Source organism: Schistocerca nitens, chromosome 5 (genome assembly GCF_023898315.1).
Source record: "Schistocerca nitens isolate TAMUIC-IGC-003100 chromosome 5, iqSchNite1.1, whole genome shotgun sequence".
NCBI lineage: Eukaryota > Metazoa > Arthropoda > Insecta > Orthoptera > Acrididae > Schistocerca > Schistocerca nitens.
The window spans coordinates 211,716,517-211,729,218 of record NC_064618.1 but is presented as its reverse complement, the minus strand read 5'-3'; the positions used below and the strand labels follow the sequence as shown (position 1 = coordinate 211,729,218).

At 46.6% G+C, this 12,702-nt stretch overlaps 1 protein-coding gene across 1 annotated transcript in view; it reads left to right on the top strand.

Moving 5' to 3' along the window:
- Positions 1 to 442: 442 nt before the first annotated feature.
- LOC126260345 (uncharacterized) overlaps positions 443 to 12,702 on the top strand; it is an 88,680-nt gene continuing 76,420 nt past the window's right edge. The window contains exons 1-2 of the mRNA XM_049957670.1: positions 443 to 641; positions 5,219 to 5,472. Of these exons, the coding sequence (XP_049813627.1) occupies positions 443 to 641; positions 5,219 to 5,472 (453 nt within the window). The remainder of the gene's footprint in view (positions 642 to 5,218; positions 5,473 to 12,702) is intronic.

Below are 12,702 nucleotides of genomic sequence, written 5' to 3'. Positions count from 1 at the left end.
CGATGCCACAACGTAGGTGCGCTCTGCTAGATTGGCACTAGTACGAGACATCACGAAGAGCGCCCTCTATCAGATGCTGTCGAGGTCTACGACCTCCGCGACTGCTTCAGCCCATTTTCATCAGGTGCAGCCAGCCCAGACACTTCGCTTCAGCATCGCACCTACGTACAAAGTTATGTAATCGTTTATCACGTTTTTGCACCAGTAACCCACTTTCTTGCTTTACCGACTTGTATTACCTTTACCCGTTCCTACCCAGGCGCCGCCTCCCATGCGGGATACAAAGTTTTGGCGACGATCATGGGACTAAAATTTTTTTGCCTTTCCTGTCATTTCCTTTTTGGCTCGGTACTGCTTTAGGATTTTTGTGATTTCACAGTGTGACCGTGTGGGTGTGTGACTGTTTCCCCCAGTTGCTATAAAACTTTCATTTGTGTACACCATGGCTTCGCCACAGGAACAGGCTTCGCTTTCAGATCTTGTACTTTTTCAGGCTCAGCAAATGACGCAGCTGCTTGCTGCCATAAATGGACTGGTCACACTAAAAACTGCAGCTACTTCGGTGCCTCGGACGTCACCGCCTGTACCGACGCCGTCGCCGACGGCACCGCCATTTCGTGCCTTCGGTCCTGATGTTGAACGCTGGCCAGAATACACCACCCAGCTCGAGGTTCAAATGGTTCAAATGGCTCTGAGCACTATGGGACTCAACTGCTGAGGTCATTAGTCCCCTAGAACTTAGAACTAGTTAAACCTAACTAACCTAAGGACATCACAAACATCCATGCCCGAGGCAGGATTCGAACCTGCGACCGTAGCGGTCTTGCGGTTCCAGACTGCAGCGCCTTTAACCGCACGGCCACTTCGGCCGGCACCCAGCTCGAGGCACACTTCACAGCTTACAACGTACCAGGTACAGAGCGGCTTGCTTTTTTTCATTGCCAACGCGGGTGTTGTGTTATACCGTGTGCTCGTGAAATTGTTTCCTACCACCCGCCCAGAAACTAAAACTTACGACGAAGTGATTGATGCTTTGAACTCCCACTTCTGTGACAGTGTAAATGTGGTAACTGCACTTTACAAATTCTTTCATCTCCGGCGTGGACCTATTCAGTCTAATAAGTCTTGGTTAGTGGCCCTTCAGGGACTAACTTCTGATTGTGATTTTAATTGCTCATGTGAATGCTCATATGCTGACTTAATGATTAGAGACGCTATTTTGCAGAATGTGGCAGATCACCGCATCCGCGAATACATCCTCAGATTTAAAAACCCGTCTTTTCAGGAAGTTGTGGACTTGCTAGACAGACAAGATACTTTAGACGTGGCTACTGCAGCGTTCGACGTGACCCCGGGTGTGTGTACTGTTAGCGCGGCAGAACACGCCGCGCCGCTGCCGCGCACGTAAACATGGTTCAAACCAAGCACCCTCTAAGAAACTGAAATCATACCCGAACTGCTTTCGTGCCCACCCACGGGAAAATTTCCCATCCCGTCAAGCAAAGTGTTACTTTTGTAATAAGAAGGGACACGTGCAAGCTGTGTGTAGTAAGAGTAACTCTACTTCACAACATGTCTCCCGGTCGCGTGACTCGCGTGGGTGTCACCGCAACTGCAACCGCTATGATCATGATTCACATCAGCCTGTGGATGTTACTGCCATTAGTCAAAGCCTTCTGCTTCACGTGCGACAAGGGCTCGTCGTGTGAATCAAGTTTTGCCAGATGCTTCCTCTCGCATTCAGCGAGATGTGAGGAAAATTTTTGTGACTTTGAACATTTGTGGACGTTCTGTTCGCTTGCAGCAGGACACTGGTGCGTCAGTTTCTTTACTGAACAAATCAACGTATGACTTGCTTGGTTCGCCCCCGCTTCCTCGTTCGCATTCCACGCTGACCGCATTTACTGGACAGGAAATCTCAGTGCTCGGCGTGTGTAGTCTGCAAGCCAAGTATGGTGTAGCGACCCGTACAGTGTCTTTCCATGTGCTCCGGTCTAGTGATGCTACGAACATTTTTGGCACAGACGCATTTGAACACTTTGGCCTCGCAATTCAGGACAATGTGCTTTGTATCAACGCTAGTGACCATGCAGACAGAGTTGTCGCACTATGCGATGATTTTGCTGAACTCTTTTCTGATGGCCTTGGCTGCGCCACAGACTTTGCAGCGCATGTTGTAGTTAACGACAATGCCATGCCTATTTTCCGGCGCGCACGCCCGGTACCGCACGCACTGCGTGACGCCGTAGTCGCTGAACTTACGCATTTGCAAGACAGTGGTATCATTTGTAAGTAGGCTGTTTAGGTTTTTTTATTGGTAACGCCACCTCTGTATGAAAATCACTGGCTGTGCTGTGTGCAGTCTGTGGCTGCTTTGCATTGTTGTAATACTCGCCACTGTAGTGTTAGGCAGCTGGCTGTGAACAGCGCGTAGCGTTGCGCAGTTGGAGGTGAGCCGCCAGCAGTGGTGGATGTGGGGAGAGAGATGGCGGAGTTTGGAAATTTGTAAGATATACAATGATCTGTTATGTATATTATGAGTTTTCAACATTATTAAGGTAAATACATTGTTTGCTCACTATAAAAATCTTTCATTTGCTAACTATGCCTATCAGTAGTTAGTGCCTTCAGTAGTTTGAATCTTTTATTTATCTGGCAGTAGTGGCGCTCGCTGTATTGCAGTAGTTCGAGTAACCAAGATTTTTGTGAGGTAAGCGATTTGTGAAATGCATAGGTTAATGTTAGTCAGGGCCATTCTTTTGTAGAGATTTTTGAAAGTCAGATTGCGTTGCGCTAAAAATATTGTGTATCAGTTAAAGCACAGTCGTGTATAATTGTTAAAAAGGGGACATTTCACATTGAACCTGTTTCTGCTTCGCCATGGGCTTCGCCTATAATGTGTGTGAAGAAACCAAACGGTCGTCTCCGTATTTGTGTTGACTTTAAGTCTACAGTAAATCCCCAGACAGTGGTAGCTACATTTCCCTTGCCTCGTCCTAAAGACGTTTTTGATAAGCTTGGTGCGGGAAAACTCTTTTCCACGATTGACTTGCGGGACGCATACTTTCAGATTCCGCTCGACGAATAGTCGCAGCGCTATTCCGTGATCAACACCCACCTTGGATTGTTCAAGTTTCGCCGCCTTCCGTTCGGTTGTGCTTCGCCTCCTGCTATTTTTCAGTCTTACTTGCAGCAGTTGTGTGCCAATGTGCCTGGTTGTTCCAAGTATCTGGACGATATAGTTTTATTAGGTCGCACCCCTGACGAACATTTGCAGAGTTTGCGTGCATTGTTTACTGTGCTTTTGCAGGCAGGACTAAAGTGTAAAGGGACAAGTGCAAATTTTTTCAAACTGAGATTCAGTATTTAGGACATATGCTTAATGGACAGCGTATCCACCCCTCACCCTCACATCTCAGTGCGATAAGAGACTTTCAAGCACCCAGGATCCTGAAAGAACTTCAGTATGTGTTGGGCAAAATCACGTACTATATTCGGTTTTTACCAAATGCAGCGCAGATTACAGCGCCTTTGCATCGCCTTCGGCGTAAGGACTTACCTTTTGTTTGGTCTTCGGAATGCGACGCTGCTTTCCACAAGTTCAAATGTGCTTCGTTGAGTGACCACTGTTTGATTCCTTTCGATCCCTCCAAACCAGTTGTTTTGGCTGTCGATTCATCTTCTCACGGCATCAGCGCGGTTCTCGCACACCGAAATAATTCTGTCGATAGCCCGATCGCTTTTGCGTCAAAGTTTCTCAATTCTGTCCAACAAAACTATTCTCAAATCGAGAAAGAAGCTTTAGCTATTGTATATGGAGTAACAAAGTTTCATGATTTTCTTGTACGGGCGAAAGTTCTGTTTGGTTACCGACCATAAGCTTTTGACGTCGTTGTTCCCCCCGTCAAAGCCAGTTCCGGCCTGTACTGCACTAAAGTTGCAACGTAGGTCTTTGTTTTTGTGTAATTACAATTACGAAACCTTGTTTCGGCCTAGGGCCCAGCATGGCAACGCTGATGCTTTGTCTCGTCTACCTATCGGTCCTGACGACGTGTTTCATTCTTCCGAACCGTCATGCATGTTTGTTGACTCGCAAGACAAGGACTTAGATGTTTGTTTTCCCGTGGATTTTCGTCGCATTGCTTTCGCGACAGCCGCCGACGCTTCTTTGCAGATTCTTTTGCAGTATATTCGTACTCAATGGCCTCCATCTGCTACGCAAATTCGTGATCCACTTGTTCGACGTTACTTTGCGCAACGTCACAACTTGTCTGTAAACCACGGTGTTATCTTGCTGCGAACTGACAATGATCAGTCTCGTGTGGTTGTACCTCGTTCGTTGCAGTCGGAAATCCGTTTACTATACGCTGGTCATTGGGGTATAGTGCGGACTAAGCAATTAGCTCGTCACTGCACTTGGGTCGGCATTGATAAGGATATTGAAAATTTGCTTGCTAACTGTCGATCTTGCTCGGAGCATCAATCTGCTCCCCGCCAGCGCTTCTTTGCGTGGCCAACTCCTACTGCGCCTTGGCAGCGCCTTCGTATTGATTTTGCAGGTCCTTTCTGGGACACCCGCTGGTTGATAGTTAGTGATGCGTACAGCAAGTTTCCTTTTGTTGTACCTATGTCCTCTGCTACATTTGCCGGCACTATTCGGGCTTTGACGTCTATTTTTTGCATTGAGGGCCTTCCTGAAGTTATTGTCTCCGACAATGGCCCCCAATTCGTGTCCTCCGAGTTTGAAGCGTTCTGTGCTGCTAATGGCATTCGCCATCTGACCTCAGCCCCGTTCCACCCCCAGTCGAATGGCGAGGCTGAACGCTTTGCGCGTACGTTTAAGTCGCAGATGAGCAAGCTGCACGCCACGCACTCTCGCCAGCGCGCGCTCTGGACTTTCCTTGCTTCCTATCGCTCTCAGCCGCGCGGCACCCATTCCCAGCGGAATTGCTACATGGCCGCGCCCATCGGTCGCTCCTGCAGCTCTTGCACCCGCCGCCGCGCGCCCGCTTCTTCGCCTCGTTCTGGCTTGGCGCTTCATGATTTTGTGTTCTATCGTGTTTTCTTTGACAAGCAGCGCTGGGAGCAGGGGAGCATTCTTCGCCAGCTTGGCCGCGCCTTATTTCTCATTTCTGGTCCCTCCGGCACTGTCATGCGACACCGGAACCAAATTCGTTTGTGCCCTCCTCGGTTTTCTGCCGCTGGTTGTTTCCGGCAGAATTGGAGGCTTCGCGGCCGCCGCCGCCGCCGCCACCGCCGCCGCCCATGGAGGTCGTTGCTCCCCCTCATCCGAGCATACCCAGTAGCGGTGCACGGCCTGGGCAGGTTTTCCACAGGGCGTTTTCCTCGCCCCCTCGCGAGCAATTCGGGATCACGGGTGGACAGCGTGCCCTGGCAGTTCCGCTGTCCGCCCCCTCAGCTGCGCCGCCCCTAGGTCCTTCCACCCGCCGTCGAAAGCCATACTCAACGATGGTGCGTCATTTCAGGGGGGAGGGGTGTGGTATCGATAGCTACGATGCCACAACGTAGGTGCGATCTGCTAGGTTGGCACTACGAGAGTCACCGCGAAGAGCGCCCTCCAGCCGGTGCTGTCGAGGTCTACGAGCTCCGCGACTGCTTCTGCCCATTTTCATCAGGTGCAGCCAGCCATGACACATCGCTTCAGCATCGAACCTACGTACAAAGTTATGTAATCGTTTATCACCTTGTTTGTGTATCAGTAAACCACTTTCTTGCAATACTGCCTGAGGTGTCAGATCAGAGGGATGTTCTGAACACAATTTCGACACAAAACAGCTCAATAGGCTGTGGAGTGGAAGGGGTAGGCTAGCAATAGAACAGTGCATCACCATTGACTAGGCACATTTATTGAACACATAAGTCACGTGTTACCCAAAAGGAACAATCAGTACAAATTACAAAATAATATTCTTTTTCTTTAAGTCACTCAAACATTTAAACAGGCAAATAGCAATCATTTAACTGAAAGCCTTTTAACAAAGCAAGACTAGAAAATTTGAATGATGAGTTAAAATCATATTTAAATAGGCTCTGACCGAGCACACATTTTAAAACGAAATACTTCCTTTAAGGAACCAGCGATTAAAATTACATAATCCTCAACAACCATATTACATCCAAGACATTTAAGATTAAACAGTAATATATAACATCAGAGAGCTGCAGTCCCAGGTTTTAAGCCACGCGTTTCAGATGGACTGCACTGTAACAGTACAATAAGAGTCCCTCAAAGGATCTCCCCACACAGGAAGTTATTGCCGCCATCGACAAAATATCAACATCATTCCCTGTACAGACCTAAAACAAATTAAAAGCTGTCTTAAGTTTGGTACAGTTAATTCCCTTTCAACATAACGTACATCACAAGTCTAGCCCTAGGACGTCACCGACACCCCCCAATTTAGCCCTCGAGAAACTGCAGCGATGCACTCATCATGTATCCTTACACAGTCCAAGAACAGAGAGCCGGCTTCCCAATAGCGGAACTTTTAACCACGCGTAGCGTGCGGGTTTCCGGGATTTGATTTCGCCCTTAAGCTCAACACCAGTTCAAATACCAGTCAGCCTACAAACTTGAACCACCATACACATTCCTTCAGTTACTGCACAGAAAGCCAATGTGATAGGCAAACAGACCAGCATATGACAAAAGCTTAAGCAATTTCCTTACTAGACAACCCTTATGAACAGTAGCCGTAATTTTTTTTTTAAACGTGAGCACACCCACAATCAAAAGACAGACAACGCCAATCATAAGGACAGTAGCAATTAAGCAAGTAGCAATGGTAACTTCTCCTTAGATTGGCGACAAATCCGCGCGTGATTTAACACACCACAGAACAGTCTTTACAACATAACCATCAATACAACAGCAAATTACTCACACGTGTACTCCCCACGATTTCGATTCGCAAAGTCATAGACAAAACGTAAATAACGTATCACTTAGACCAACATAATGGTGCTCCCTCAGTTACCCCAAATAACTGACTCCCTTAGTTGCACAGCAAAGAACCAGACCTAATGAAACCACCACAGTTTTCGCCTCTAAACTGTCACAGTACAAGTGAGGCTCAATCACAAATGTAAATTTACATCAGTTCCCGTATAGTCAATACAAGCGCCTGATTTTCACCCGTTCATAACGGCAGGCAGCAACATCGTACGGAAAAGAGCGTAGACACAAGCTCTTACCAATTCTCTTCTCCGAAAGCAGCCACCGCAACTCTCGGGAACCACTGGGACATCCAATGCAAAAATCGTTACTCCTTTACACAAATTACAGGACGCCCGCTTCCCGCTGCTTGCTACGGCGCCTTCCGTTCAGAGCCTACTTGAATATCTCCATGCGATAGGTCCGGTCCCACACTCGCTGCGCCAACCCGACAACCGTCTTCCACGACGTCCCGGAGCACACACCCCCCAGGACCTCGCCTCCTTACTCCACGCGTAGGCCCCAGAGGGCGCTGCTTACCGCCCTGACCATGGCAGGAAAGATAAGCCACCAGAGTGGCACTATCGATATGAGCCGCCACGGCTCAGTGGCTTGTATTACCTTTTCCCGTTCCCACCCACTCACCGCCTCCCAGGCGCGATACAAAAATTGTGTTGATCTGTTGTGTCTTCTAGAAGTACGAGATCACTCATGGAATGCCAGGAAAACATTCCCCAGTCCATAACAAGCCTGGTGATTGTCGCAGAGTGTTTGCTTTCAAAAGTTAAACACAGTACGCGCCAAAGGCGACCTGTCCAATTGAGTATAAAACGTGATTCATCTGAGAAGGCCACTCCAGCTCTTTAGTGGGCGTCCAGCTGTGGTACTGGCGTGAAAATTCCAGCCAATGCCATCTACAAATAGTAATCAGCATGGCCACAGGAACCAGGGGCGTGCTACAGACGCCCAAATTTCGCTGAAAGCCCATTGAGGAGTGATTGTTGGTAGCCTGGTGGTACATCTGGGATGTCAGTTGTTCTGCAGTTGCACATCTGTTCACCCGTACATTTCTCTGCAGCTGTCATTCACTGCTATCATCTATGGCCCGTGACGCACTACAGCTCGAGTACATGGTAGAACAGAAAACATTACTGGAAAAGAGAATGTTGTTGCTGATATCTTATCACGATCTCTTGCTGGCTCACAAATTCGTTCAGTCACAGAATTGTGTCAGTCCAATTTCAGTCTTTTACACAGACAAGAAGCTGCTTCCCAAAATTGCGTTTCTTCTGCTTTAAAGGACACTGCAAAAGAACAGGGTGAGACAAACTACTCTACGTTTAGACATCATTGTTTTGTCAGGAACAACGTTCTCTTCAAACTTTGAAAGGTGACAACGATACGTGGCTTTTTGGCATTCCACATTATTTGGTCAACAAGCTAGTTTGGTACATTAGTCTTAGTGATGCACACTATAAAGCCAGAAAACGTTTCTACACACTCTGTCAGACCTTTTACTTTCTCAGCATGGTAAAACGTGTCCGAGGTGTTCTGACCAAACATAAACTTTGTTAAAAAGCTACAACAACCACCACGTCACATTTTGCTCAGCTGTTTCGCACAATTCCAGCTAAATTACGTCATTTAGCAGCCGTAGACACGTAAGAAGCCGTTCCAACGTGACGACAAGGTTTTTCGTATATTTTGTGGCGGTAGAACTCATATCCATATTTGTCTCTTTTAAACCACTTCCTAAAGACACTGCTATAAATATCTGTCAAATTTCCAAGGAATTTTGTAATAGAAGTTGGACATATCGACAAAGTTATCTTTGAAAATGGACCTCATTTCGTTTCATCCCTTTGGATTAATGGCAGCTAACTCTAAATATAGATAAATGTAAATCAATGCAGATGAATAGGAAAAAGAATCCTGTAATGTTTGAATACTCCATTAGTAGTGTAGTGCTTGACACAGTAACGTCGATTAAATATTTAGGCGGAACATTGCAGAGCGATATGAAGTGGGACAAGCATGTAATGGCAGTTGTAGGGAAGGCGGATAGTCGTTTTCGGTTCATTGGTAGAATTTTGGGAAGATTTGGTTCATCTGTAAAGGAGACCGCTTGTAAAACACTAATACGACCTATTCTTGAGTACTGCTCGAGCGTTTGGGATCCCTATCAGGTCGGATTGAGGGAGGACATAGAAGCAATTCAGAGGCGGGCTGCTAGATTTGTTACTGGTAGGTTTGATCATCACGCGAGTGTTACGGAAATGCTTCAGGAACTCGCGTGGGAGTCTCTAGAGGAAAGGAAGCGTTCTCTTCGTGAATCGCTACTGAGGAAATTTAGAGAACCAGCATTTGAGGTTGACTGCAGTACAATTGTACTGCCGCTAACTTACATTTCGCGGAAAGACCACAAAGATAAGAGAGATTAGGGCTCGTACAGAAGCATATAGGCAGTCATTTTTCCCTCGTTCTGTTTGGGAGTGCAACAGGGAGAGAAGATGCTAGTTGTGGTACAAGGCACCCTCCGCAACGCTTCGTATGGTGGATTCCGGAGTATGTATGTAGATGAAGATACATACACTGTAAAAATAGAAAAATTACTCCAGTTTTCATATCTCAGGACCACGCTCCTTGCAAGCTGACTGAAAGAATTATGAAATAAATAGAAGAATTACGCAGACTGTACTCTCACATAAAGCACACAGAATGGGATAGGTATATTCACATCTTTCAGGACACCACATATTGAAACTTCCTGGCAGATTAAAACTGTGTGCCCGACCGAGACTCGAACTCGGGACCTTTGCCTTTCGCGGGCAAGCGCTCTACCAACTGAGCTACCGAAGCACGACTCACGCCCGGTACAAACAGCTTTACTTCTGCCAGTATCTCGTCTCCTACCTTCCAAACTTTACAGAAGCTCTCCTGCGAACCTTGCAGAACTAGCACTCCTGAAAGAAAGGATATAGCGGAGACATGGCTTAGCCACAGCCTGGGGGATGTTTCCAGAATGAGATTTTCACTCTGCAGCGGAGTGTGCGCTGATATGAAACTTCCTGGCAGATTAAAACTGTGTGCCCGACCGAGACTCGAACTCGGGACCTTTGCCTTTCGCGGGCAAGCGCTCTACCAACTGAGCTGCCGAAGCACGACTCAAAGGTCGGTCCCGATTTCGAGTCTCGGTCGGGCACACAGATAGTTAGCATAGCCTTCAGCTACGTCATTTGCTACGACCTAGCAAGGCGCCATTACCAGTTATTATTGATGCTGTAAAACATGTACCGTCAAGAGCGATGTTCACCATTTATGGATTAAAGTTAAGTATTCCAGCAGCTACGTACGTTTTTTGCTAAAGTCTAATTTCCTTGTCCTGTTCCAGACCTCACGCCAGCCTGCGTGAGCTAAAACGCCTGCCTTTCGGATTCCTCTAATATTACGGTGTTGGTCTCCTGCCAACCCACAACATTAATTCCGGCTGTTCGGGGTGCCGCCTCAAAACCGTCATACTATTCCTTACAAGTCGATATTTGGTCCCTGTCGAAGCACGTGTTGATTTTAGTTGCCGCTGCTATATCGAAAGTTAGTCTCATCACACCTCTCCTGGCCACAATGAAAAGAACAGAAAACTACACTTTAAAAGGTAATCAAGATAGCAGTTTCAAAGAAGAATATTGATTGTGACAAGCTTCATTAAGTTTTGTATTAATTTAATTCTATAGTTGTACATACTTGTAAATGTTCAGCAAGATAATTGAAATTACGCACTCATAAATCGTGCTTTTTAGGAGTATCAGGTGCCAAACAAGGTTATTTTCGAATGCAGAAGGGAAATCTATCAGACAGCCAATGCGAAAGTCAGATGCTGTGGTCTTTCTACGGGAAATGTATTTCTTTAGCTTCGTTTTGAGAATATTGTACTCGTTAACACCTTCCCCGTTGCTCACTACTGTTAATGTCAATGGCAAGTTGTCATGTTTCCACTTATTATATTTTCCTTTCGCTTTTCTCTCCTCCCTGGAGGTCATCTGGAAAACTGTAACAGCTGACAGACGGATGTGTAATTTGGAGCAGTGGGCCAATTTACACAATTCAAAGTGGTCCAAATCACACGCGAGAGAACAGCGCAAAGAATGTAGAAATAGCATTACACCACCACAACATGTTTTAAATAGAATTGTGAGATTACTTGCCTTACGGTTGCATTGGAAAAGTTGCTTTGTTTTAAATGTAATAGTGATATTACTTACCTTACAGTTGTATTGGAAAAGTTACTTTGTGGTTTGAGTTAATAAAGTGGACGATACACTTCATTATTACTGGCCACAGTTTATAAGTAATAAGTGCTGCGAGAACACACCACCCTCTCAATCCACCTGCTTGTACTCGAGTGACGGCAGATGGGGTGACATATGTTTTGTATGGTCGATCACAGAGGTTTGTGAGAGGTGGTGCCATCTATCGTGCTTGCACCGATCTAAGGAACGGTCCGAATTACACGTTAGTCCAAATTACACAGATTTCCCCTAAACCAGTTTGTCATAGAATTACGTGTTTAAGCTAACGAGGTGCATTCAAGTTCTAAGGCCTCCGATTTTTTTTCTAATTAACTACTCACCCGAAATCGATGAAACTGGCGTTACTTCTCGACGTATCGCCCTGCAGACGTACACATTTTTCACAACGCTAACGCCATGATTCCATGGCAGCGGCGAAGGCTTCTTAACAGTCTGTTTTGACCACTGGAAAATCGTTGAGGCAATAGCAGCACGGCTGGTGAATGTGCGGCCACGGAGAGTGTCTTTCATTGTTGGAAAAAGCCAAAAGTCACTAGGAGGCAGGTCAGGTGAGTAGGGAGCATGAGAAATCACTTCAAAGTTGTTATCACGAAGAAACTGTTGCGTAACGTTAGCTCTATGTGCGGGTGCATTGTCTTGGTGAAGCAGCACACGCACAGCCCTTCCCGGACGTTTTTGTTGCAGTGCAGGAAGGAATTTGTTCTTCAAAACATTTTAGTAGGATGCACCTGTTACCGTAGTGCCCTTTGGAACGCAATGGGTAAGGATTACGCCCTCGCTGTCCCAGAACATGGACACCATCACTTTTTCAGCACTGGCGGTTACCTGAAATTCTTTTGGTGGCGGTGAATCTGTGTGCTTCCATTGAGCTGACTGGCGCTTTGTTTCTGGATTGAAAAATGGCATCCACGTCTCATCCATTGTCACAACCGACGAAAAGAAAGTCCCATTCATGCTGTCGTTGCGCGTCAACATTGTTTGGCAACATGCCACACGGGCAGCCATGTGGTCGTCCGTCAGCATTCGTGGCACCCACCTGGATGACACTTTTCGCATTTTCAGGTCGTCATGCAGGATTGTGTGCACAGAACCCACAGAAATGCCAACTCTGGAGGCGATCTGTTCAACAGTCATTCGACGATCCCCCATAACAATTCTCTCCACTTTCTCGATCATGTCGTCAGACCGGCTTGTGCGAGCCCGAGGTTGTTTCGGTTTGTTGTCACACGATGTTCTGCCTTCATTAAACTGTCGCACCCACGAACGCACTTTCGACACCTCCATAACTCCATCACCACATGTCTCCTTCAATTGTCGATGAATTTCAATTGATTTCACACCACGCAAATTCAGAAAACGAATGATTGCACGCTGTTCAAGTAAGGAAAACGTCGCCATTTTATGTATTTAAAACAGTTCTCATTCTCGCCGCTGGCGCTA